Here is a 26,334-nt window from a genome sequence, read left to right on the forward strand (position 1 = left end):
CTGGCTATGTGCAGTAATATGCATCGGTCATATCTGTAAGAGAAAGAAGCAGGAAAGTAGGTTTGGCAGGTGTATTTTTTCCGCTGAGCTATCGCTCAGTTTGGCACTAACCTCAAGTTAGAAAGTAGAGTGATGGATATCTTGGGTAGGATGATGACTTCCGTAAAGCTGAATGGAGGTTGTCTGGAGCCAGTGGTGTTTTGGGTTTTACTGGGTGTTGGTATGTTGGGTGAGTTCAGTTTGTGACATTGTTCTTGAGGAGACATGGATAAACATCTACTCACCACACCTAGGGAATCTTTGGAAGGCCAAAGTAAGAATACCACCAAGGTCCACCTTGTACCAATGAGGTTTTATTTAGTTTTTATTGTTTTAGTTTTGGTTTTTGGTTGGTTGGTTGATTAGTTGGTTGGCTTTTTTGTTTTTGTGGGGTTTTTTTGTTGTTTGGTTGGTTTTGGTTTTTCGAGGCAGGGTTTTTCTGTGTAGCCTTGGCTGTCCTGGAACTCTCTAGGCTGGCTTTGAACTCACAGATCCTCCTGCCCCTGCCTCCCTGAGTGCTCCGATTAAAAGTGTGCACCACCATTGCCCAGCGAACCAATGAGTTTTATTGGGGTTAGTTATAGAAAAATATAGGTGAGAAGATACTTAGAGGAGCAGAAATGACTCAGAGACAGCTGTATCACAAAAGCCCACCCCAGCATGGATGACAGCTCACAGAAGCTGGAGAGTAGAACATCCTGCACAAACCTGCCAGCAGTTCTACAGGCTGGAGAGTGTCCTTTACAGGCAGCCTGGCCGCTCTGCCTGTTTCAGGCTGCTTAGCTCCTGAGTGCCTCTCAGCAGTCCTTACAGCTCATGTGTGCTTGAGGAGAAGGGGCAGGGTAGATCGCGTCAGTTTGAGGGACTTCTGAAGCATTTGAGTTGTGTACTTCCTGAGTGTGATTAGATGCCCATGGAATATTTCACCTCCCCTTAGAACATCCTGTGTCTTAAGAGCTCCTTTTGAAGATGGAAAGGTTTGTTTGGAGGAAATTACTTCACAATCCTGACTTAAGCATTTTTTTTTTAACAAATCAAATTTATCTTTGATGTATAATATTGAATTTATCAATCTTGTTAACAGAATAAATTTATATTTAATAGAGCATGTTTTAAAAACAGATTTAACAGGCTTTTGTAAAAAAAAATATTCATGTTTGTCAATGCCAGTATTCTTCAGAGTTCAGTTTTTTCCCTTTTATTGAAAATATATATTTTTCATACACTATTGTGATTACAGTTTCTTCCCCTACTCCTCCCAGTTCCTCCCCACCTCCCCTCCCATCCAGGTCCACACCCCTTCTGTCTCTCCCTAGAAAACAAAGAGATATCTGAGGAATAATAATAAGATCAATCAGCACCAAATGGGGAGATGACAGAACAACCAGACAGGGAGAGAGCCAAAGCCAAAGCACGAGAAATGCACAGAGATGCAGAGACACCAGTGCTCACACCCAGGGATCCCGTAAAAATCAACCTGAAGACCTAATGTGTACATGCACAAAGGACCTGTGAAGTAGTGGGGGGAGGGGAGCCCTGGCTTAATTTTATAAGACAAAGAGCCTCCAAAGAGGCCATTGAGTTCATTTTGTATTGGCCATCTACTGCTGGCCATGGTTTGTTTCCCCAGTGAGACTCCCTTGGAGAAAATTACGTTTTTATCTGCAAGTGGCAATCAATTGGAAATAGTTTCTACGGTAGGGAGGTGGGCGTGTGTCTACTTCTTTCAGCTACAGGACCTCATCTGGTGCAGACCCATGCAGGCCCCATGCATGGTGCCACACTCTGTGAGATCATATGTGCACCAGCCCTGTTATATCTAGAAGACCTTGATTCCTTGGTGTCCTCCATCCCTTCTGGCTCTTAACTCTTTCTGCCTCTTCTGCAGGGTTCCCTGAGCCTTGAGGGGAGGGATTTAATGGATTCATCCCATTTAGGACAGAGTGCTCCATGGTCTCTCACTCTGCACATTGTTTGGCTGTGGTTCTCTATATTTGTTCCTATCTACTGCAGGAGGAAGCTTCTCTGATGATGCCTGAGAAGGCACTGATTTATGAGTATAGCAGAATGTCATTAGGAGTCATTTTATTGCTGTATTCCTTTAGCAGAACAGTAGTATTTGGTTTTCCTCTGGGACCATGGCCTATCTAGTCTCAGGTTCTTGGCCACCCAAGCAGTGTTGGACATGGATTCCATCTCATGAAATGGGCTTTAACTCAAATCAGATAGTGGTTGGTTACTCCCCCGAGCTTTGTGCCACTGCTGCCCCAGCATATCTTGAAGGCAGGGCACTCTTGTAGACTGAAGATTAAACATATCCTTTTAATGCCGAGTTTTTAAGATTTTTGCTAGACATGGTGGTACATGCTTGTAATCTCAATACTTAGGCTGAGACAGGAGGATCACAAGGTAGAGGCCCATTTGGGCTGCAAAATTAGACATCTTCTCAAAACAAGCAAGTCATTTTAAATGAAGTTGTACTATACCCTATAGTATACTTTCAAATATTTGAAGGTTTTTTTGTTTTAATTTTGTTTGTGTGTCTGTGTGCATGCATGTGTGCAAGTCAGGTATTGCCTCTCTCCTTCCACTCTGTAGGTTCTAGAGATCAAACTTAGGTCATGCTTGGCAGGAGGTTTGTTTTCTCACTGAGCTCTCTCTCCAGCTACTATTAGAGCTTATTTTCAATGACTGTCAGGACCCTGTGTTCATATTCAGAGGAAATCTTACATCCCAGAGTTCTGACTCTTGGCACCACTGTCCCTCAAAACAGGCTTACAAGGGGCTGGAGAGATGGCTCACCCGTTGAGTGTACTTGCTGCTTCTGCAAGTTCCTGGGTTTGATTCGATTCCCAGCGCCATGGGATGACTCACAGCCATCTTTAACTCCGGTTCCATAATATCTGATGTCCTCTTCTGGCCTCCACAAGCACCAGGCACATGTGTACATGTAGACAAACACTTACTAAAGAGAGGAAGGAAGGAAGAGAGCAAGCCTTACATGTCTTAGACGTGGGGCACACTCATAATCCCAGCAGTGGGAAGGCAGAGGCAGAAGGATTGCTGCAAGTATGGGGTTAGCTGACTGTACATAATGAGTTCCAGGTCAGCCAGGACCATGTAGCAAAGCTCTCTACAAAGCCCAAAAGGTAGAAATCCTTACAAGAGAATTGGTAATGGTTTTTTATATATATATATATATATATAACCCCAGCACTCTATAGGCTAAGACAAGAGAATCACAAATTAGAGGCCTGTTGGACTGCAATAGTAAGGCCTCTTCTCCATAAAGAAAACAAGCATCACAAGGAATTGGTCACTCAGTCCTCAACAGCAAGGGCTACTCTGTGTTATGTTGATTATCCTTAGAAAATTGTAATAATAATACTTTTTCCATCTTAACATCTTCACTAGTGAACGATGAATCTGGCCGAGAGGCTGATGTTGGTGCCAGGGAGCACGTGGGTGCTAGCAGCTCCCTGCCACCCCGGGAAGAGAAGCAGGAGCCAGTCGTGGTAAGGCCTTATCCGCAGGTACAGATGCTACCTGCACACCATGCCGTCGCTTCAGCCACTCCCGTTGCAGTGACAGCCCCGCCAGCACACCTGACACCAGCAGTACCACTCTTTTCCTCAGAAGGACTCATGAAGGTAATGGTCTCAGGACCCACTGCACCACAGCTGAAGGCGGTGGCGGCGGGCACTGTAGTAAAGCTAACAGAATCGGCGGTTGTGCCCTAGGGTGCCCTCCAACCTTTCTCTTTTGGCTGTCACTCATCTTCCCTGTCATTTGGTCCTGTAATTTGCTCTGCTGCACTGATTAGACTGTGCTGAGCAGTTGAATCACAGGACCTTTTCTTACCCGTGGTTGTTGATGTTGTTTTATGGGGTTGATTGTTTTAAAACACAGTATTATACTATAGTCGAGGCTAACTCCCCTTGTAGACCAAGCTAGCCTAAAACTTCTGACAGTCGTCTTGATTCTGCCTCCCAGTTGCTGGGATTGTAGGTTTCTTCCACCGTATTTTAACTGTTACATAAATTGATGTTGATAATTTTTCACCGGGCAGACATGCTGAGTTTTCTCTTGGTGCTCTTTTCCATGATTTGCTTTAGTAGTTGGAGGTATCTGAGCATGTGGCTCTGTGTGTTACTTAAGTTAATGTTTTAGTTCTGAGAGTGAGAGGCAGGATTATATAGAAGACAAGGCATAGAGTGTGAGCAGTACAGATCTGGGCTTTAGTCCCAGTTCTGCTTTGTACTTTATGTGTGGCTCTGAATAAGATGTTTAGTCTTGTTTGTGCATTTCTTCCTCTGTACTGTGAAAATGCCATTAGTTCTGCAGAAAAGCTATGATGCTGACAGGTCTCTTCTCGTGTGCCGCTGTCCAGATTGGATCAGTGTGCTTTTAAAGTAAAATGTATCACAAGAGCAAAGCTGTTGACATGTTTCGTGGTTTTCTCTTTGCAGCCTCCCCCGAAGCCCACCATGCCTAGCCGCCCCATTGCGCCTGCTCCCCCTTCTACCATGTCCCTTCCGCCGAAAGTTCCAGGACAGGTTACTGTCACTATGGAAAACAGCATCCCTCAAGCTTCAGCCATTCCTGTGGCAACAATCAGTGGACAACAGGTATTTCTCTTCCTGATTTGTTATTTTCTAACTGCAGTTCCAAGCTGTTGATCATGATGTGTGTAACTCCAAGAATACATTAGGCACTGTCCTAAATAATTAAATGGTTTCTGATACCCACGGAGAAACCCAGGCTGCTTAGTAGGTAGGCTCTGTCTGCTGAGCGTATACTGTGCTGGGCACTACCTTCCTTGTAAATCACAAGTAAGTCTCGAGCAGTCCGTGCCCTAGAGGAGGTATGGTCCCCATGTGCTTGATTAGAAGGGAACAGTACTGAACAGTGAGAACACCTCCCAGCAGTGTTGTTGAGAGTGTCTGAGGTTTTCTTGGAGGATAGTAGATGTGCATCTGGGGCTGGCAGGTTCCATCAGGTAGCCTTCTCATTGTGAACATTTATGTTGAAGACTCTTGTTTTAACTTGAAATTTTAATTGCATTCTATTATGTATAGTTGACGTACTAAATTGAATTATAACGCTTATCTGTGAAGAAACTAAATCTCAAAATTCTTTGTGTTCTCAAGAAGATTGATATTACAAAAGGTGCCCTTTGTTGTTTTCGGTTTAACATCTTACTAAGTAATCTCAGAAATCTAGGAACGGCACCTGAGTTGTACTCATCTCCGTGTGCTGGAGGACTCAAGGGGTGAGCTGGGAACGGAAAGGCAGTATCTCTTGGGTACTAACTGACATATATTTAGAAATCTTCAATAACGTAAATAATGGATGTAAAGATCTATATAAATAATAAAAATAGGAAGATGGGCATAGTGGTGCACGCCTTTAATCCCAGCACTTGGGAGACAGAGGCAGATGGATCTCTGTGAGTTCAAGGCCAGCTTGGTCTGCAGAGCGAGTTCCAGGACAGCCAGAACTACTAGTGAGGACAACCGCCCCCCCCCCCAAAAAAAAAATAAAATAAGAGTAGGAGATGAATCAGCTTGTTACCAGGAAAAAGAAAACAAGTGTGAAGGAGTGATGTTGCAGAGATGAGTAACTCCAAGTAGACAATCAGATGGCTGATCTGATCCTGGGATCTAGTAACTAGTTGGGACTGCTGAAGAATACTCACTGCTAACATGCTTGTTGGCAGGGTAATTATTATAATGCAGTAGATGAAAAGGTAGTAACTAAGTGATCTCAGAGCCCATTTCCCATGGGGTACTTACTTCTGACAGTTGAGATTGGGTCTGCTCAGTATGGAATAGCTGTAGATGATACTCACTGTCCAAAAGGAATGACCTGCTTCAAGAGTTAGATCAGCATACAGCCCTTGAATCATATATGCTTTTGCCCTGGAAATCCCCAAAACAGCAAAGGGGGAGGGGTTTAGAGAAACCCTGACCCAATTTGAAGGAAACTGATTTCTGTAGGTAATGGCTAAGACCACTCTTGTGAAAATTGCATTCTACCCTGTTTCTTCCAGGGGCATCCCAGTAACCTGCATCACATTATGACTACAAATGTTCAGATGTCCATTATCCGAAGCAATGCTCCTGGGCCCCCTCTTCACATTGGAGCTTCCCACTTACCTCGAGGTAACAAACACACATTTTGTTCAAATTCCATAAATATTGTAGCAGATGCACCTTTGATAAAAGACAAGTGACAGAGTGTGTACACAGTCAACCTAAAGTTACAGAGCAGTAAAGAGAAGCCTAAAACAGTACAGATCTTAACATGGTCTGTTGTGTGTTTCTTAGAACGAGTCTGTGTGTGGAAATCTAAAGGAAAAGAAATTTTGTTGTCATTTTGAGACAGTCTTCCTAAGTAACCCTGGTTGGTCTCAGACTTGTGGTCCTTCTAAGGCTTCCTCCTAAATGCTGGTTACAGGTACACACCACCACTCCTGGCTGTTAGTTTTGTGTTGTGTTTGTGACAGGGTCTTGCTGTGTAGCCCTGTTGGGCTCGGAACTTGGATAGCACGCTGGCCTCGAACTCACAGTAATCGCCCTACCTCTACCCTCCAATTACTGTGATTGCAGGTTTGAACCCACACCTGGCTTCTAATGTTTTTTTAAGTTTACTGAAAATATTAAACTTTTTAATATTCGTTGCAACAAGATTAATTTATTCCTTCAAGTACATTAGAGTAGGTTGTAATAAATTTAAGGTATTTTAACCTTCTACTAGAAAGTAAAACAGTTGGAGATTGTTGAGGAAAACCAAGCTAACAAAGCCAGGTTTCCTCGGTCCTAGCATAACCCAGCAATTTCCAGCATGTCATTCTCTGACTCTGAGGTCTGTGGTATCAAAGCTACCTTAATGGAAATGCCTTTTGACAGTGTTGATGCCTGCACTAAGGGAACAAAGGCAGCCTGAGGAGGTGATGTATGTATTACTAGTGACTAAAGTGTTGAAGATTAATCAAAATCTAGGCAGTGCCACCATACGGTACGGCACCAAACGAGATTGTTAATTGTGTCCTTCCTAATTGCAATTTAAATACAAATAAAGTTTTTCTTTTTTTTTTTTAAACAATTCTTTTTTTAAAAAAGCTCAACTTTTTGGGCTGGAGAGATGGTTCAGAGGTTAAGAGCACCGACTGCTCTTCCAGAGGTCCTGAGTTCAATTCCCAGCACCCACATGGTGGCTCACAGCCATCTGTAATAAGATCTGGCACCCTCTTCTGTGTACATGATAAATAAAAATAAATAAATAAATAAATATTTAAAAAAAAAAAAGATTCATTTAAAAAAAAAAAAAGCTCAACTTTTGAATATATATTTTTCTTGTGATCAAATAAGAAGTGTACATAGACTAGGCAGTGGTGGCACATGCCTTTAACCCCAGCATTCGGATGGCAGAGGCAGGCGGATCTCTGTGAGTTCCAGGCCAGCCTGATCTACAGAGGGAGTTCCAGGACAGGTTCCAAAGCTACACAGAGAAACCTTGTCTTAAAAAAAAAAAAAGAAGAAGAAGAAGAGGAAGAAGTGTACGTAGTATACTGGAGCTGAAAATCCATATGCTGTACAGGTTTTAGCAATTATGCCTTCCTATAGAATATAATTGGCTTTATTAAGTAATGTCTGTAGGCTGTACTGATAATTTTTTTTTTTCTTTTCAGGTGCAGCTGCTGCTGCTGTGATGTCCAGCTCTAAAGTAACCACAGTCTTGAGGCCAACTTCACAGTTGCCAAATACTGCTACGGCCCAGCCAGCGGTACAGCACCTCATACACCAGCCAATCCAGGCATGTTAGGGTCAGGGGTACTTGACCAGCATGGCCACAGTGCCTTACCATAGCTGAGCGCTCTGCCAGACGCTGAGGGAGTCCATAGCCTCATAGCCGAGTTACTGCTCTCAGTTGAGTTCTCGAGGCTGGAAGAGTTTGGAGGATGCCCTTGAGCAGTGCAAGCATAGGGCAGGGATGATAAGAATTGGTTGGAAGTAGAAGCGAGACAGCTGGTGCTAGAAAAGGGAAGAGAGACGTGCAGGGAGCAAAGACGACAGTGGCGGCTGCAGATAGTGTTTACTGAGGGCTAGCTCAAATGGAGGAGGACTGTCGTTTGCAAAGAGCTCTGTGAACACCTAAAATTCGGATGTTCCTTTTAAGCTTATAAATAAATACTTGCCTTTTCAGCCAGTTCAACTACTAAATGCATCTCTGGTCATACACCCCCTCCCCGCTTTTCATATTGAGAATCAAACCCAAGGCCTCTTACATGCCAGGCAAGCGCACTAGTAGCTAAGCTACACTTGAACTTCTTTAATTCCCACTTTTATTCAAGGAATTCTGCAGTGTCGGTACTAATAGGATTACTCTGTATCAGAAAGAGATGAGGTGCAGAAAAGACAGATCAGCAGTTAGGAGCACGAGCTGCTCTCCCAGAGGACCCTCGTCCATTCCCAGCACCCACATAGTGGCTAACACCCATCTGTGACTCCAGTTCCAGGGGATCCAATGCCCTCTTCTGACCTCTGCATGCCCTGTGTGCATGTAGTGCACAGACATTCATGTAGGCAAGACACCCATACACATAAGATAAAAATTGTTTTCAAATCTCAAAGGAGCAGGGCGGTGTTGGCTCATGCCTTTAATCCCAGCTCTCAGGAGGCAGAGGCAGGCGGATCTCTGTGAGTTCGAGGCCAGCCTGGTCTACAGAGCGAGACCCAGGACAGGCAGCTGTTACACAGAGAAACCCTGTCAAAAAAAAAAAAAGAAAAAAGAAAAGAAAAAAAAATCTCAAAGGAAATGTAAGAAAAAGAGAAGGAGAAGATTTAGTGGTGTTTCTGAATTAAGGACTCTCAGATGCAGAGTATGAACTTGATTTTGTAGATAGTAGATACTGCAAAATGTGATCAAGTAATCTTGAGATGCATCTAGCTTAGTTACATAGAGAAGGTGGAAATTCTTTCAGCGATCAAAAAAAGTAATATTTGTGAATTAGATGGTCTTTAAAAAGCAGGTGTGACCTTGTGTAGTGGTGCATGCCTTTAATTTCAGCTCTTGGGAAACAAAGGCAGACAGATCTGTGAGATCCAGGCTAGCCAGACCCACATAGAGAGACCCCGTCTTTTTTTTTTTTTTTTTTTTTTGTGATATATATTTTTTATTTTACAATACCATTCAATTCTACATATCAGCCATGGGTTCCCCTATTCTCCCCCCTCCCACGCCCTCCCCTTACCCCCAGCCCACCCTCCATTCCCACCTCCTCCAGGACAAGTCCTTCCCCGAGGACTGTGATCAACTTGGTAGACTCAGTCCAGGGAGGTCCAGTCCCTTCCTCCCAGACTAAGCCAAGTGAGAGACCCCGTCTTAAAGGAGAAAACCAAAAGCAGATGTGGTAGGCCATGTCTGTGATCTCAATACATGGGCTGTAAGGTGGACGCCCAAGTCACAGAGCTCACTCGTGGAGGCGAGAGAAGCAGCAGTAGCTCTAGCATGAGGAGGGTAGCTGTCCACAGTAGGAGCCACAGATAAGGCAGGCGGTAAAGTCAGGGTGAAAATGGGCAGGGAGCGGGCTCAGCCAGTAAAAGCATTTGCTGCCAACCTGGCGACCTGAGTTCACTTTGGACCTACATGCTGAAAGAGCATAAGTTACCCTCTCACACCACACCCAGGTGTGCAGTAGCACGTGCATGAGATGTAAATATATGCACACACACACAAAATAATTAGAAAGTGTACAAAATACTTTTTTAAAGGGTGGTCAGGATTTGGTGATTTAATTGCATCTATGAAAGTCAGGAAAAGGGGTGAATCAGGACTTGGGTGATAAGAATCAGGACAGCGGACAAATGATCGATGCTATTATGGGGCTCCCTTTTCAGACTTCACACCAGATAGAGTAATAAGGGTGAGGACCAGATGTTTGTGTGAAAATGTGGAAAGCGTGGGAACACCTGAGGTTCCCATCTTGGAGCACCTTGACTTTTGCCCGCATAGCCTGTCATCCGGTTAGCCCTTTGCGTCCTAATTTGGCCTGAGAGCCAACAACTCCAGCCAGTGGCCTCATGGACCCTCTGTGGAAAGCACTTGGGTGTGTGACATTTTAAATGTCCACTTAGCATCATAGTAAGCTACAGGAATGCCGTGCCAAACAGTTAAATCCCAGTTTATACTTTTACTATAGTTTTATTAAAAAGTCATGGGCTACAAACAAGATAGGAGTGTTTGTTTGTATTGAAACAGTCTCACTGTGTACTCCTGGCTGGCCTAAAATTCTCAATGTAGACCAGGCTGGCCTCAGACTCACAGAGATCCACCTGCCTCTGCTTTTACAGTGCTAAGAATAGTGACTTGTACAAGCGCACCCAGTATAAAATAGGAAATTTCCCTGCCTTGTTAGCAGTGCTGGGAATTGAACCCAGAACTTTGTATTTGCTAGTCTTCCACTCCGCTGCATGTGTCCTGTTCTGCCTTTTGCTGTTCTTTCCCCCACCCCTTTGTTTCTTGGGGTTTTTTGAGATAGTTTAGGTAGCCCAGGCTTAGCTCAAACTCACATCCTCCTGTCTCAGCCTGCTAGGATTACAGGCAGGCACCAGAGTTTCTGCAAGTGTGTTTTTGTAATTCTGACCCTTGTCTTGGAATAACACACCGAGAACAGATGTTATGGTGGTGAGGACTTAATTCCAGCTGGGCACAGACATACTCATCTGGAGTCAGTTGCAAAACTGAGTTTCAGTGTTTGGTTTGCTATTTTTATTTTGTTATTTGCTCTAAGTGAAATGCTTTTTTTTTTCTCCTCTCTAGTCTCGTCCACCTGTGACCACCTCCAGTACGATCCCTCCTGCTGTGGTAGCCACGGTCTCAGCCACCAGAGCTCAGTCTCCAGTCATCACTACGACAGCAGCACACGCTGCTGACTCAGCACTAAGGTCAGGGCCGTCCAGTCACTTCCCTCATTTAACTCCCTAATTAAAACGCTTTTTTCTAACGTGTACTCTAGATCAGGGCTTCTTAAATGTTTTCTACCCAAGAAATTTTCACATGACCCTGGATATATAGGTATATAAAGTAAGTACAGAAACCAAACATTTACTGGTAATAAATCTTAACAAAATGTATTTGAAGGTGCTGGAGAGGTAGTTCAGCAGTTAAGAGTACTTGTTGCAAATTAATGAATGATTGCTGCTCTTAGAAGACCTGTTTAGTTCCCAGGACCCATGTTGGACAGTTCACAACCACCTACCTGTAACTCCATCTCTTCAGAGCTTAATGCCTTCTTCTGGCTTTCAAGGGCACACATACTAAAAGTAAATCTTTTCTTTTCTCTTTTGGTTTTTTAAGACAGGGTTTCTCTGGCAGTCTTAGAACTCACTCTAGACCAAGCTATCCTTGAACTCAGAGATCTGCCTGCCTCTCCCTCCCTGAGTGCTGGGATTAAAGGTGTGCGCCCCTACCACCTGGCAATAAAAATAAATCTTAAAAAAGTGAAATGTATTTTGAAACATTTCTTTAGTATATACATAATTTCACCATTTTTTAATGATGAATGTAAGCTTCGATACTAAGGAAGTGGATGTGCTTATTTATTTTTACATAAGGAATTAAATCTTGGCTCAGTACTTCTTCAGCTGTCAGAGCATCTTCAAAATCTTACAGTTGGTTGATATTTTGATTTTATAATTGTCAATGCTGAGAGAACCACTTTATATAATATAGATATCCAGAATGACAAGTATATTTAGGGCCATTTGCAGGATTGTTGGCAATTCTATTCTAATCCCATAAATTATAGCCATAATTCATTTTGTTTTTGGTTTTTTGTTTCATGAGTATGAATGTTTTGCCGACATGTATGTATGTGTACCACATGCATGCCTGGTGCATGTGGTGGTCAGAAGAGGGCATTGGGTCCCCTGGAACCGGACAGTTGTGAGCCACCATGTGGTTGCTGGGAACTGAACCTTGGTCTTTTGCAAGAGCAGGCAATGTTCTCAATGGCTGAGCCATCTTGCCAGCCCCCCCTTTTTTTTGTTTGTTTGTTTGTTTGTTTGTTTTGTTTTGTTTTTTGAGACAGGGTTTCTCTGTGTAGCTTTGCGCCTTTCCTGGAGCTCGCTTTGGAGACCAGGCTGGCCTCGAACTCACAGAGATCCGCCTGGCTCTGCCTCTGGAGTGCTGGGATTAAAGGCGTGCGCCACCACCGCCCGGCTCTTATTTGTTTCTTAATGTACAAGGTAATAGCTTTCCTTACAGCTTTGTCCACACTCGATGCATGTGTATATGCGCACATGAGCATTTGTGAATGGCACATGCACATTGTGAATGAGCGGGTTAGCTTGCACCACAGCATATGTGGAGATAGAGGACAACCTCAGTGTCTGTTCTGACTTTCTACCTTGTTTGGAACTAGGTCTCTTACTTCTTTCTCAGCATATACCAGACTAGCTGGTCCATGGTCTTCCAGCAATTCTCCTGCCTCTGTCTCCCATCTCTTCCGTAGGAGCACTGAGTTAGAGACGGTCAACCTACATCTGACTTTTTGTGAATTGTGGAGATTCAAACTCAGCTTCTTATGCTTGCACAGCATGTGCTTTTTCCACAGACTTCTCTCCCTGGCCCCTGGCTTTGGTTTTGATGATCTTCCTCATTCTTCTCCCTGTCCTCCCCTCCCCACCACATCTTGTACTCTTCCGTCCCTATAGTTTCCTTTCCACATTCAGTCACATGTGTGCTGCTGTTCTTTCTCACTCTAGCTTCGAGACTCGTGCTCACACACCCACACGTACACATACATCAAAATTAAAAGCAAGGATCTATAATTGAGAATGTACCTGTCGTTTGAATCTGGGTTGCCTCACTTAATAATTTCTAGATGCATTCATTGTCTTGCAAATTTCATTCTTTATTACCAAACAAAACTCCATGTGTATTGTGTACTACCTTTTTGTTATCCGTTTATCTGTTAATGGGCAACTAAGCTGACCCTAATTCCTCACAATTGTGAATAGAGCAGTAATAAATATGGTTATACAAGTATCTCTGTGGTAGAATAGGGGTCTTGGGAACATGCCCAGGAGGGTTTAGCTGGGTCTCATGGTGGTTGTATTCTTTAGTTTTTGAGAACCCTCTACCCTCTATTCTTCCAGTTTATCCATCCATCAGCAGTAAGGCTCCCCTTCCCCCACATCTCCATCAGCATTTGTTACTTGTTTCTCTTCTATATATATAAAACATTTCATTTACTTATTTGTGTAGCTGTGTGCATGCCAAGGTGCACATAATGAGGTCAGAAGACAGCTCCATGTAGGTCCCAGAAATGGCACTCAGGTCATGAGACTTGGCAGCAAGCACATTTACCCTGAGCTATCTTGCTGGCCCATTTGTTTTCTTGATGATAGTGATTTTGACTGGCGTGAAACAGAATCTCCCAAGTTTTAATTTGTATTTCCCTGATAGTCATTTGTTTCTTCTTTTGAGAACTGTCTGTTCAAACCATTAACCCATTTATATATTGGAAGTTTATTTTAGTTGCTGTTTGCTATTTGTAGTTCCTTATATATTCTATATATTAACACCATGTCTAAAGTATAGCTGGCAACCGCCTCCCCCCACTCCCAGTACGGCAAATGTTTTCTGTGCTGTATAGAAGCTTTTTAATATTATGTAATTCCATTTACCAAGACTTGAGGTTATCAAACTAAAATTTCCAAGTCAAGCAATCTAACACAATATAGAGACATCCTAATTTGATATTATATACTAAGGAGTGATAAGAAAGTACTTAAAATCTTCATTTTTCCCTAAATAAACCAGTATGTTTTTGTAAGAGCAGAAAACTGTATGTACAGTAAAACAGTGAAGATCTCAACATACTTTCTTGACCATGACACAAGCTATTTCGGGCCTTGATCATTGTTGTTGCCTGGCATTAGCACATAGTAGTACAAAGTGCAGGTGTTGTGTGTTCAGAGGACTGAAGAGGAGTGTTCTCAGGGGAGAATTCATCTAGGCTGAAGGGAATATAAATTCCAAAAAGGGTTGAAGATACAAGGTGTATCTCTTGCTGCAGACAAATTACAAATTACATAGGTACAGTGGGATGATTGGGTGTTTGAAAAGGGATGCTAATAGAATGGAGAGATTGACAGGAGCCAGGTGCTGTGGTGTACTCCTGTTGTCTTAGATACTCAGAAAGTTAAGGGAGGGAATCACTTGAGTCTAGGAGTTTGAGACTAGCCTGGGTGACATAGGAACCTGTTTTTAAGAAAAACTACAGAGCCTTAGACATTGTCTGGTTAATGAGGAATGATTGTAGAGGCTCTTTGTTAGTGAATTTGAGTTACTTTAGATTTAGTTTTACTATTGTTAATTATGTGATTCTGTGTAGGTGTGTGCATGTGAGTGGGGGTGCCTACAGAGGTATCAATACCACTGGAGATGGAGTTACAGCAGGTGTGACATGCCTATTAATAATCCTCTGGAAGAGCCGTGGTCATGGTGTGAGCCCCCATGTCTCGCTTTGTTTGATTTAATTTTGCTTATTCTAAATGAACCATTTGTGGTTTGTTCTTCTCATAGCCAAGGCAGTACACTGAGCTAAGAGTAAACTTCTAAAAGACCCAGTGTCCTGTATTATTTTTCTTGGCCACTGCTTCAGTTTTCCCGTTGAAGACGGACCACTCCAATGAGAAAGCATCTCTCTTCCCTGGGTCGTCACATGTTCCCTGTGGTGCTCCACTGACCTGTGGTACGATTCCTGGTCGAGCCTGAGACCCTTTGCTTCCAACCCTTGAACTAGTCCAGATGCTGCTTCACTGCCACTTGATTTCACCAGCGCAAAGCAGTCAGGAGGCTGAGGCAGGAGGATAGTAACTTCAAAGCTAGCGTAGGTTATATAACATGTTGGAAGCCCGCTGAGCTGCATAGTTAGACCTAGTCTCAAAACAAACAAAGGAAATTTTACTTTCCTATGCCACTTGGTGGGAGGAAGTTGACCACCTTATTATTTAATAATAAAATATTAGACAACTTGGCAAGTTCTACAGCAATTTCTACTTGATGGCCTCACTTGATGACTCTGAATGCTTTTGGTAGAGGAGTTTTCACCAAGGATTAAATGTTATATTTATTTACTGTCTTAAAATCCCCAACACATTCTTTTTTCCTTGATTTGTCCCAGAAGTTGACTAGTGAATCTCCTCTGAGCTGCCTTGTTTTTCTGTCTTGTTTTCCCACTGTTCTTTGGATGACCATTAGTCTTTGAGGGCTTCTTTTTGATATGTGATATCACAAGCTCACTCACTTTCCCTGTTCTGTGGTTTTGAAAATAGCGATTTCTCCAAACATGCTGTGGTCTAGTGAAAATAGTATTTAGGGTCTAAGGTCTAGATTCTAAGGGGGCTCATTGCTTCTAGGGTAGCATTCCTTTGAGGCTTTTTCTGTGAACTAAGATTTTCAAGTGAATAATATTACAAATTTTTCCTTTCTTAGGTGGAAAAAAAAATATGTGTGTGCCTATGAGTGTAGGTGCCCACCTATAAGAGTAGAAGACAATAGAAGATGGCCTTGGCTGTCCGTCAGTCCTCAGGCACCACACATCTTTTGTTTGAAATAGGCTCTCTCGCCAGGCGGTTGTGGCACACGCCTTTAATCCCAGCACTCGGCAGGCAGAGCCAGGCGGATCTCTGTGAGTTCGAGGCCTTTTATGCTTTCAGGGATCTACGTGTCTCTGCCTCCAAGCGCCACTTGGGCCCTGGGGACCTGAACGCAAGTCCTCATGCTTGGAAGACAAACACTTTATCAACTGGGCCATTTCCTGGCTTGCTTTCTTAGATTTCATATTTATATTTATTTTCCTTACACTGAAAATGTTGCTTCCTTAAACCGTTAACATGAGCTCTTCATCATATGATATACCAAAGCTTCTGAGTAGTAAGTCAAAGCTGTAAGTCTGTAAGCATGTGTATGAGTGTTTTGCCTGCATGTATTCATAAATATGTGCTCCACAAGGTGGAGACTAGAGAAGGGTGTTGGATCCCCTGGAACTGCAAGTAGAGACCATTATGAGCTGCCATGTAGGTGCTAGAAACCAAACCAGAGTCCTCTGCAAGAGCAGCAAGTACTCTTAACCACTGAGCCATCTTTCTAGCCCCACCTTTTGGGGGTTTGTTTTGTTTTTTTGAAGATGGGGACTCACAGCCAAAGTTGGCCTACACATATAGCCAAGGATGACCTTGGACTTGAGATTCTCCTGTCTCCACCTTCCAAGTGTTGGCACTACAGACATGCACCACTGTGCCTGGTTTTTACAGTGCTTGTTATTGAACCCAGGGCTTTGGACATGCTAGGCAAGCACTTCAACTAAGCTGAGTCCCCAATGACACTGTCTTCCTAAGGCAACCTGTCACAGCTTTTAAAATACCATTCCAGCGTTTGTGTATGCAGACACATTCAAATTCAAGTTCTTATTTTATCCTCTTTACCCCTAAAGAATGTTTAATTCTTTATCCTGCTGTGCTTTGTGATTTTTTTATATAACACATTGAAAGCTTTCTGTTCCAAAAAATAAAATTCTGTCATATTTAGTAGAACCATAGCAATCCTTTATAAATAGATTCAAAGTGTGTCTAGTCCCATACTATTATAGCTAATGTCATAGTAGATGTGTATGCATATTTTATTTTACTTTATTTTTGGTTTTTCGAGACAGGGTTTCTCAGTGTAGCCCTGATTATACTGAAACTCACTTGGTAGACCAGACTGGCCTCAAACTCAGAGAGATCCGCCTGCCTCTCCCTCCCAAGTGCTAAGATAAAAGCATGCACCACCACCGTCTGACTATATATGCACATTTTTTTTTTTTAAGACAGGGTTTCTCCATGTAGTTTTGGTGCCTGTCCGGGATCTCGCTCTGTAGACCAGGCTGGCCTCGAACTCACAGAGATCCACCTGGCTTTGCCTCCCGAGTGCTGAGGTTAAAGACATGCACCACCGCCACCCACCTATGTATGCACATTTTAAACTGTGTTTTTCATATGTGTAAAACCATCTGTTGGGGCTGGAGAGATGGCTCAGAGGTTAAGAGCACTGCTTGCTCTTCCAAAGGTCCTGAGTTCAATTCCCAGCAACCACATGGTGGCTCACAACCATCTGTAATGAGATCTGGCACCCTCTTCTGGCCTGTAGGGATACATGCAGGCAGAATATTGTATACATAATAAATAAATAAATCTTTAAAAAAAAAAAAAAAACCATCTGTAACAAATTGCAAAAATTGATCAGGGAACTGGGTAATTAGAATTTTCCATAGCTAACCTCTAATGACCTGCCTTAAACTAGTTTACACTCCCTCATATTTTTAAAAATGAACAATAATATTTCTGTTGCTTGAGATAGAATCTCCCACTCTGTAGCTGCAGCTGGCCTGGGATGCTATGTTCCTCTTCTCTCAGCCTCCCAAGTGCAAGGATTATAACCATGAGTCATCACTTTCAACTTTGTTACATTTTGTTTCAGTACAAGGCTAACTTCAAACACTGTCCTCCTGCTCTTGGCTCCTAAGTTACTGGGGTTGTAAATATTCCTAACTTTAGTCATGTCTTTTGTTTTGTTTGTGTGTTTAACTCAAATGACCACATTCCTAAAATGGCTTGAAATCCTGACCTTCATGCCTCTACCTTCTAAGTGCCAGAGTTGCAGATGCCTGCTATCATATCCTGCTTCACTTGTTTAGAAGCCAAGTGTGTTGAAGCTGGTGGTATGCGTCTGGGATCTCAGCACTGGGGAAGCTGAGGTAGGAGCCTAGGAATTTGAGTCTCACATGGCTGCATAGTGAGACATCATCTCAGAATGATGTCAGTGAGAGAAGGAGAATAGGTATTTTTTATAATTATCTATTATCTGTGTGCATATGTGGGCATGTGTGCCACCGTGCATGTATAGAGACCAGAGGACAGCTTGAAGGAGTTGGTTTTCCACTTCAACCATGTGGGTCCCTCCATTGCAACCTCATAAAAGAATTCTCCCATCTTTTCTTCATGTGTATTTTTAGATGCCAAAAGTCTTGGATTCTTTTAGCATTTATCCTGTTAGACTATGAAGTAATGGTCTAATTTTTTCTTTTCCAATAGCTATATAGTCTCCTGATGTGCTTGTTTGTTCCTTTGTTTGCCAAGGGGATCTTAATATGCTTCTCGGGCTGGTCTGGAACGCCTGAGCACAAATGATCCTTATGATTCTTGAGGCATACCTTTTCTTGGAGAAGTCAGCCTTAGTCTTCTGCCTTGTTGCAGTTTTAGTTGATTGCTACCAGTGAATCTGGCATACAGTCTGTCTGTATCTCTTTCATTTCTTAGTCAGTTGTAACTAAGTTGGTATTTTAGTAAGATTTTTCCACCTATACAGATGTTATATAACTAGGGGAAAGGTCAGTACTTCAAGTCTCTGCACAGACCAGGCATGGTTATCTGAAATCTTCCCTTAAGAAACTTGTCAGTCGGGCTGGGGAGATGGCTCAGTGCTTAAGAGCACTGGCTGCTCTTCCAGAGGTCCTGAGTTCAATTCCCAGCAACCACATGTTGGCTCATAACCACCTGCAATGAGATCTGGTGCCCTCTTCTGGCTTGCAAGGACACACGCAGGCAGAACACTGTATACATAATAAATAAGTAAATGAATGAATGAATAAATACTTGTCAAACATTCATAATATGAGAACTTCACTGTCTATCTTTGAATTTTTCCACAGTGAAGTGTGATTGTTATAACCCTATTCACTCAAATATCACAAAGTAGTATAGAGTACATCCAAAGTCCTGGAACTTAGAAGGCAAAGATCTCAAGTTCAAGGCCAGTCTGGGTTACAAAGTAAACCTGTCTCAAAAGAGCAAGGACCTCAGACCTAGGTATTGGTAGAGCCTTCCCAGCATATTCAAGAGCCCCTCGGTTCGGTTCCTTTCAGCACTGGGGGGGGGGGGATAGTGGGCTAGAAAGGTGGCTCAGGAGAAGTTGCTCTCCTCTGAGCCTGATAACTTTAGCTCAGTCCCAGAACCCACCTAACAGAAGGGAAAAAACAACTTCATGGTGCCTTCTGACCTCCACACATGGTCTGTAGCATGTGTGTGCCTACATATGCAAATAAATACATGTGTGAAAATTGGTCAAATGTGTAAACTGTATCATGGACTAAGAACTAATTTATAAATTGTTTGGTATGTATTACTACTTTTTGAAGCAAGATGGCAACCACAAGAGAGAACACCCCGGGGGCCATTTATTTAATTGGTAGAATTGAAGACTGGACATTGTTTTAACTGAAAACTCCACAGAACTATGGAAAAAGTAAAATTTATATGATCATAAGGACAGGATACCTTGACTACCTTCCTTGTGTCTGGAGAACTTGTAAGTCACGTACTACCTTCTCTCCCCACAGTCGGCCCACTTTATCTATCCAGCATCCGCCATCGGCAGCCATTAGTATCCAGCGTCCTGCACAGTCTCGCGATGTGACGACGAGAATCACACTACCTTCTCACCCTGCGTTAGGGACACCGAAACAGCAGCTCCATACAATGGCCCAGGTAAAAAGGGTGAAGAGCCACCGGGGGATTCTTTGGGACAGACTAGACTCATGCCGACTTGTTAAAAAGCCTGGCATGTGAAATCAGTCATTCTTAGACAGGAGAGTGGGGGAATTGTTCTTGTGTGTAACTGTGTTCTGGGGTCCTCCCACAGAAAACCATCTTTAGCACTGGCACCCCAGTGGCTGCAGCTACAGTAGCACCTATTTTGGCAACCAACACCCTTCCTTCAGCAACCACAGCCGGTAAGTCAGTGATGTTGCTCTGTGAACCAGACAGAGAGGAAGAGGAGTGGTGAGTTCACTTCTCACTTTTCACCTTCAGGGAAAACTCTCAGCTTCCCCGAGAGCTTTCCCAGCGTTTGAAAAGTCTGTGCTGTGTACAGAGACTGTTGTTAGAGATTTCCTCCTTTCTACCCTCTTTTCAGGATCTGTGTCGCACACACAAGCTCCCACGAGTACAATTGTTACCATGACAATGCCTTCCCATTCATCCCATGCCACTGCTGTGACCACCTCAAACATCCCAGTGGGTAAGTGTTGCTCGTTTTCACACAAAAGTCTATGAGGAGTTTTCAGCCCATGTGACCAGGCCTTCATGTCAAAGGTGGCGGGAGTGTTTTCATATTGTTGATTTTCAGAGCAGCTCTGAATTTGACTTTCATTTGTTTTCTTAGGGTGTGTGTGTGTGTGTGTGTGTGTGTGTGTGTGTGTGTGTGTTCAGTATACGTGCGTACCACCTCATTTTTTTGAGACAGTGTCTACCACAGAACCTGGAGCTCTCTAACTTGGCTCGGCTAACTGGCCAGTGAGCCCCGGAATTTGTCTGTCCCTTGTCTTTCCGGGGCTGGAATTACAGGCACACAGTGCTGCACTCACCTTTTTACCCGGTTTCTGGAGATTTAAACTTAGTCCCCGCGCATCACGGCAAGTCCTTTACCATCTGAGCCATCTCCCCTCCAAAAGTCGATTTTGATTTTTATTATTTTTTTATTCTAATTGACGTTACTGAAATCACTGATGACAGATTAGTCCTTCTTTTCTATAGTATCATAACCAGTTTAGTTTGCTTCTGCATCATCTATCATCTTTTTTAATAGTACATTATTTATTTAACTTTATTTTATGTGCATTGTCATCAGAGTCCCAGGGACTGGAGTTACAGACAGTTGTGAGCTGCCATCTGGGTGCTGGGAATCAAACCCAGCTCCTCTGGAAGAGCTGAGCCATCTCTCCAGCCCCTATCTATTGTCTTTTAATAATTTTTTTGTTTTGAAATTAAAATTACGCCGGGCGGTGGTGGCGCAAGCCTTTAATCCCAGCACTCGGGAGGCAGAGCCAGGCGGATCTCTGTGAGTTCGAGGCTAGCCTGGGCTACCAAGTGAGCTCCAGGAAAGGCGCAATGCTACGCAGAGAAACCCTGTCTCGAAAAAACCAAAAAAAAAAAAAAGAAAGAAAGAAATTAAAATTACATCATTTTCTCCTTCCATTTCCTCCTTCCAGTCCCTCCCATGCACCCCTGCTTACTCTCTTTGAAATTCATGGCCTCTTTTTTTTTTTTTTAAATAATTGTTAAGTGTGTGCGTGCGTGCGTGCGTGCGTGCGTGTGTGTGTGTGTGTGTGTGTGTGTGTGTGTGTATGTGTGTGTGTGTGTGTGCGTGCGCGCACAGACAGTCTGCTCTATCCATACAATGTTACCTATGTGTCCACAGTCTCAGGCCCGACTGACCACTTGGTTACTGATAACAGTGGTGGGCAGGAGCTCTTCCCTGGGGAAGGCCATTTCTCCTCTCTTGGTGTTTGCCAGTTTCCAGTAGTTTTTCGGTCTAGGGTTGCTGCCACACAAGTTTTCTCCTCCACGTGAGCATGTCCACTGGTGTGGTCATTGGTTAGTCAAGTTGATAAGACTTCATGGGTGTGGCCTCAGTTTTAGGAGATAGAATCGTACAGCGAGCTCACAGCTCCTCTGGCTCTCACAGTCTTTCTGCCGCCTTTTCCACAATGGTCCATGAGCCTCAGTGCAGGCGTGGTGTTGTCCAGTGTTCTGTTAGGACTGAGCTCCACGCCGTCTCTTGTTCTCTGTGTTTGGATTGGCTCTGGATTGTGGTTTTCTGTGATGGTCTGTTGTAAAGAGAAGTTTCTTTGATGAGGGGTGAAAACTATACTTACCTGGATATAAGGATAAATATTTAGTTGGGGATTACCACTGGTTTAGTTAAGTGGTGGTTGTAGGTTTTCCTCCGAGATCCGTGAGTTCACTAACCCAGATAATAGGCTAGATTTATAGTACTAGGCATGATTTCCCTCCTGTTGAGCGGGCTTTAAATCCACTGACAGTACTTTTGGCTGTCACCAAGGTATGTGCGCCATTATTGCACCCTTAGGGCTGTCGGGCCATGCTAGTCATAGTTGAGGTTCATAGCTGTCATATCTGGGTAGGCCTAGTCTCTTACTGGCCTGGAGCTTGCCCAGTAGGCTGGGCTGGCTGGCCAGTGAGTCCAGGCATCCTCCCATTTCTTTCCTCCTGAGGTCTGTTTCCATCTCCAAGCTCACACCATCATGCTCATTTTTTTAATGCCAGCTCTAGAGATCCTCTTGCTTGCACATCAGTGAATCTCCTGAACCTCTGATGTTTGCCTTATTAGGTTAGTATTGGGATCCACAAAAGGCCAGGCTGAAAGAAAAAGGCCTGCTCACTAGATTTTTGTTTTAACTCCACATTGACAAATAACAGTGAGTGCATTGAAATTATTCACTTGCTCTTTCTTTTTCTTTTGTTGTTTGGGTTTAAGAGTTTTGTTTTGTTTTTTGAGATAGGGTCTTTGTAAACCTGACTGGCTTTGAACTCAAAATCCTCTGGCCTCTGCCTCCCTAGTGCCAAGTTATACAGTGTGCCGCTGCCAACTCTTGGCTTAAAACTGTTGGCATTTGAGGTTGGCAAGATGACTCAACTGTAAAGGCACTTGCCACACAAACCTGATGACAGGAATTTTATCCCTGGAACCTATGTAAAGATGGAAAGAAAGAACCAACTTCACAAAATTGTCCTCTGACCTCCACATGGGTGCCATGGTACACACGCCCACACATACAAATGATGTGTGAGCTCTTTCCCCCTTCCTCCCTCTCCCCTCCCTTGTACACACAATGATAATAATAAACGGTTGGCATTTTAAGGGCACTGCTAGCCATGTTTAGCTTGCCGGTGAGTAGTGATAGAATTGATGTTTTACTGTCTGCAGCTAAGGTGGTGCCCCAGCAGATCACACACACTTCCCCTCGGATCCAGCCTGACTACCCCTCAGAGAGGAGCAGCCTGATTCCCATCTCGGGCCATCGGGCCTCTCCCAATCCTGTGGCCATGGAAACCCGAAATGACAACAGGTAGGAGGCGGTGTCTCAGTTACTCTCCTCTCATGTCACTATTTGCTTTTTCAGATTTTCCCCTCTGAGGATAATTTCTTTTTCAGTGTTATGAAAATGTCCTATTTTTATTAAGCTTTTATCCTTGTGGTGAATGTTCTCCTAATATCCATTTCTTTGTTTTGTTGAGTTCTGTTTTGTTTCTGGGTTTGGTTGTGTTGTGTTGTTTTTATTTTGTTTTGTTTTTTAACCATTTTTTAAGAGTGTGCATTACAAGATCATAACCTTTATCCATAAGTACTTATATTTGTTCATCCTAAAAACAATGCATTCTTGTAAACAGTTACGGATAACTGAAACCATAGTATGGCTTTCCATCCTCCTTTCTAGGTTTCGGGGCACTGATAGGCCAGTTATTTTGGAGAACGAATAGCAGTTTGATTTTGTTGTATTGTTTCTTCACAATTAGAGTGAGGTTATACATTTTTGGAGTTGTGTGATCTCACCATCAGAGAGTACATGCTGGCTATCAGTCCTGTGGTTGGTTAGGTTAACATTAATTAGTTAATGAAGGTGCCGTTGTTCATCACTCATATTCTGTAAAGAAACTTTTTTCTTTTGTGAATGATATGAGGAAGTACTTTGTTGTTTTGTTTTAATAGCAAAGAACTTTATTCGGAATTGGGTGGTATGTAAAGTCAGTACACTGCAGGAAAACAGTGAACTCAGGCAAGATGCTTTAGAGCCTGTATGAAATACTGAGGCCGGCAGGTGTGGTGGGAGAATTTGGGAGGCAAGGCAGGAGGATCTCGGTGAGTTTGAGGCCAGCCTGGTCTACAGAGTGAGTTCCAGGACAGCCAGGGATACATAGTGAAACTAATACTTTGAAACTATGAATAATTTTCATTCATTGTAGTATTTTTTAAAGATTTATTTATTTATTTATTATGTATACAGTGTTCTGCCTGCATGTGTCCCTGTATGCCAGAAGAGGGCACCAGATCTCATTACAGATGGTTGTAGCCACCATGTGGTTGCTGGGAATTGAACTCAGGACCTTTGGGAAAGCAGCCAGTGCTCTGAACCTCTGAGCCATCTCTCCAGCCCCTCACTGTAGTATTTTTGATAATTCGTGGCTGAATTACTTATATTTGCAAAGTAATAACTTTTCTGTTGCTCCTCTGTACTTTGCAGTTGGCTTCTGAAGTGAAGAAGCTTTCCTACATACAACAATTATTTACTTGAGTTCTGTTAGTTTGAGTTTTAGTCAGCCTGAGCCTGTGAATTTAGATTTAGTAATTAGCAGGATAGGGATTTGGTTGTGTTCATTACTGTCCTTTGTTTGGAGTTCAAATGGCCTCCTCTTAAGAACATATCTATGGGTTTCACATCTCGCTCGTGTGCTAGCCCTTCCTTTATCTTCTACCACATTGTATATCCATTGAGCCAGGAAGCAGTGTTTGCCAAGGGCCTTTGGATCCTTTGGAAGCCTACATTTCAGCATCAGCATGGCTTTGCTGTAGATTGTTGTTCTTTCCTGCCTTTGCAGTAAGCAACAGTCAGAAGTGAGTGCCATACAAACGGAAGTATTTGAAAACATGCTGATACCCCAGTTCATTTCCATTCCATATATTACTTTTATGTCTATCTACCTAGCTAAATGCTCTTATTAGCTCTGAAAGTTTATGGATTCTTTTGGATTTCCGATATAAACATTTATATTCCATCTGTAATTGCTTGTTTGCTTGTTGTATAGAGGCAATAGAGATCTGTTTGCTTTAGGGGATAGCTAGAGCTTTCAGTATAATGTTAGTGGATGGCTCAGCAGACAGTGTCTGCTGCTCTTGCAGAGGATCTGGGTTCAGCTCCCAGCACTCATGGCAGCTCACAACCGTCTGTAACTCCAGTTCTGGGGAACTAGGCGCACATGGTGCACATGTACACATGCAGACAAAATAACCACACACATGAAGTAAATAATGATAAAATTCAGATACAGTGTTGGTGGAGATGGTGAGCGTCCTCTCATTTCTGCCTTAAATGGGATTTTTCTGATAGATTTCATTCTGTACTATCTTCAATGTGATGAACAAAATTTCTATTCCTATTTTAAGCCTTAATTTAGGAAGGGTGTGCCAGTAGGGTTTGGTTTGGTTTGGTTTTTACATGTTTTAAAACACGTTTTAAATCACTTCAAATGGTTGCTTTCCTTGGCTTTTTAAAGATATAAAAAGTGAGTAGAAATTGTCCCTGAGTCATTCTTTTCTTTCTATGGTAACTTTGATTGTGGTGGACTTGACACTGTACTTACTTTGGTTTTATGTAGGTTTTTTTTTTTTTTTTTTTTTTTTTTTGTCTAATTTTAGAGAATAAGGTTTGTTTGTCATCTTTTTTTTTTTTAAAGATTTATTTATTTATTTATGTATACAGTGTTCTGCTTGCATGTGTCCCTTCAGGCCAGAAGAGGGCACTAGACCTCATTACAGATGGTTGTGAGCCACCACGTGGTTGCTGGGAATTGAACTCAGGACCTCTGGAAGAACAGCCAGTGCTCTTAACCTCTGAGCCATCTCTCCAGCCCTTGTTTGTCATCTTTTCTCACACTTTTCCTGTCCATTTTTGGTATTAAGACAATATTAAGTTCAAAAGACAAAGTAAACATCATTTCATATTTTCTTGTCTCTGAATTAGTATCTATAAATTAGGTTTATTTGTTTTATGCATGTTTGATTAAATTTTCCAATATACTGTGTATTTCAAGTGGGATTAATCAGGAAAGACTTTTGGATACTGAGTAAGTTAGTTGATTGATTGGTTAGAGATGCTGTGTTACCCGGGTTCATGTCAAACTTCCCATCTCCCCATCTCCTGGGGTTTTGTCATTTGTTTTGGTAGTTATCTTTCTCAGAAAATATCACTACATTTTTTTTAAAAGTCATCCATTACATACTTTTTCTTCACATTGACATGGGTACTAACAGTAGTCATTTGCTTGTTGACAGTTTCCTGGTTGTGTCCTTTGATGTAAGGTTGGGACAGTTTGGGAGATGCTGTATGGTGGTGTGAAGTGTCAAGAGAGTCTGGGAGATAGGATCCTTTGAGTGGAGGAAAATAACTTTTGTTTTGTTTAATCTGTGCTGTATTTCTAGGCCTTCGGTTCCTGTTCAGTTCCAGTACTTTTTGCCGACTTACCCGCCCTCTGCATACCCTCTGGCTGCTCACACCTACACCCCCATCACCAGTTCTGTGTCCACTATCCGACAGTACCCAGGTATGAGCACCGTTTTGAAGAAGACTGTCATTTTTGTCAGAGATGAGAAGGAAGTTGATCAGAG

At 42.8% G+C, this 26,334-nt stretch overlaps 1 protein-coding gene across 9 annotated transcripts in view; it reads left to right on the forward strand.

The window, feature by feature from the left end:
- Sap130 (Sin3A associated protein 130) overlaps positions 1-26,334 on the forward strand; it is a 96,963-nt gene that overhangs the window by 33,935 nt on the left and 36,694 nt on the right. For all 9 annotated transcript variants that reach the window (XM_028867085.2, XM_028867093.2, XM_028867086.2 and 6 more), the window contains exons 3-12: positions 3,454-3,689; positions 4,509-4,667; positions 6,092-6,203; positions 7,733-7,857; positions 10,864-10,988; positions 19,490-19,637; positions 19,792-19,882; positions 20,065-20,169; positions 22,879-23,020; positions 26,149-26,270. In XM_028867085.2, coding sequence (XP_028722918.1) covers positions 3,454-3,689; positions 4,509-4,667; positions 6,092-6,203; positions 7,733-7,857; positions 10,864-10,988; positions 19,490-19,637; positions 19,792-19,882; positions 20,065-20,169; positions 22,879-23,020; positions 26,149-26,270 — 1,365 coding nt within the window. The remainder of the gene's footprint in view (positions 1-3,453; positions 3,690-4,508; positions 4,668-6,091; positions 6,204-7,732; positions 7,858-10,863; positions 10,989-19,489; positions 19,638-19,791; positions 19,883-20,064; positions 20,170-22,878; positions 23,021-26,148; positions 26,271-26,334) is intronic.

The sequence above is a fragment of the Peromyscus leucopus genome, chromosome 19 (assembly GCF_004664715.2).
Source record: "Peromyscus leucopus breed LL Stock chromosome 19, UCI_PerLeu_2.1, whole genome shotgun sequence".
Lineage (NCBI taxonomy): Eukaryota > Metazoa > Chordata > Mammalia > Rodentia > Cricetidae > Peromyscus > Peromyscus leucopus.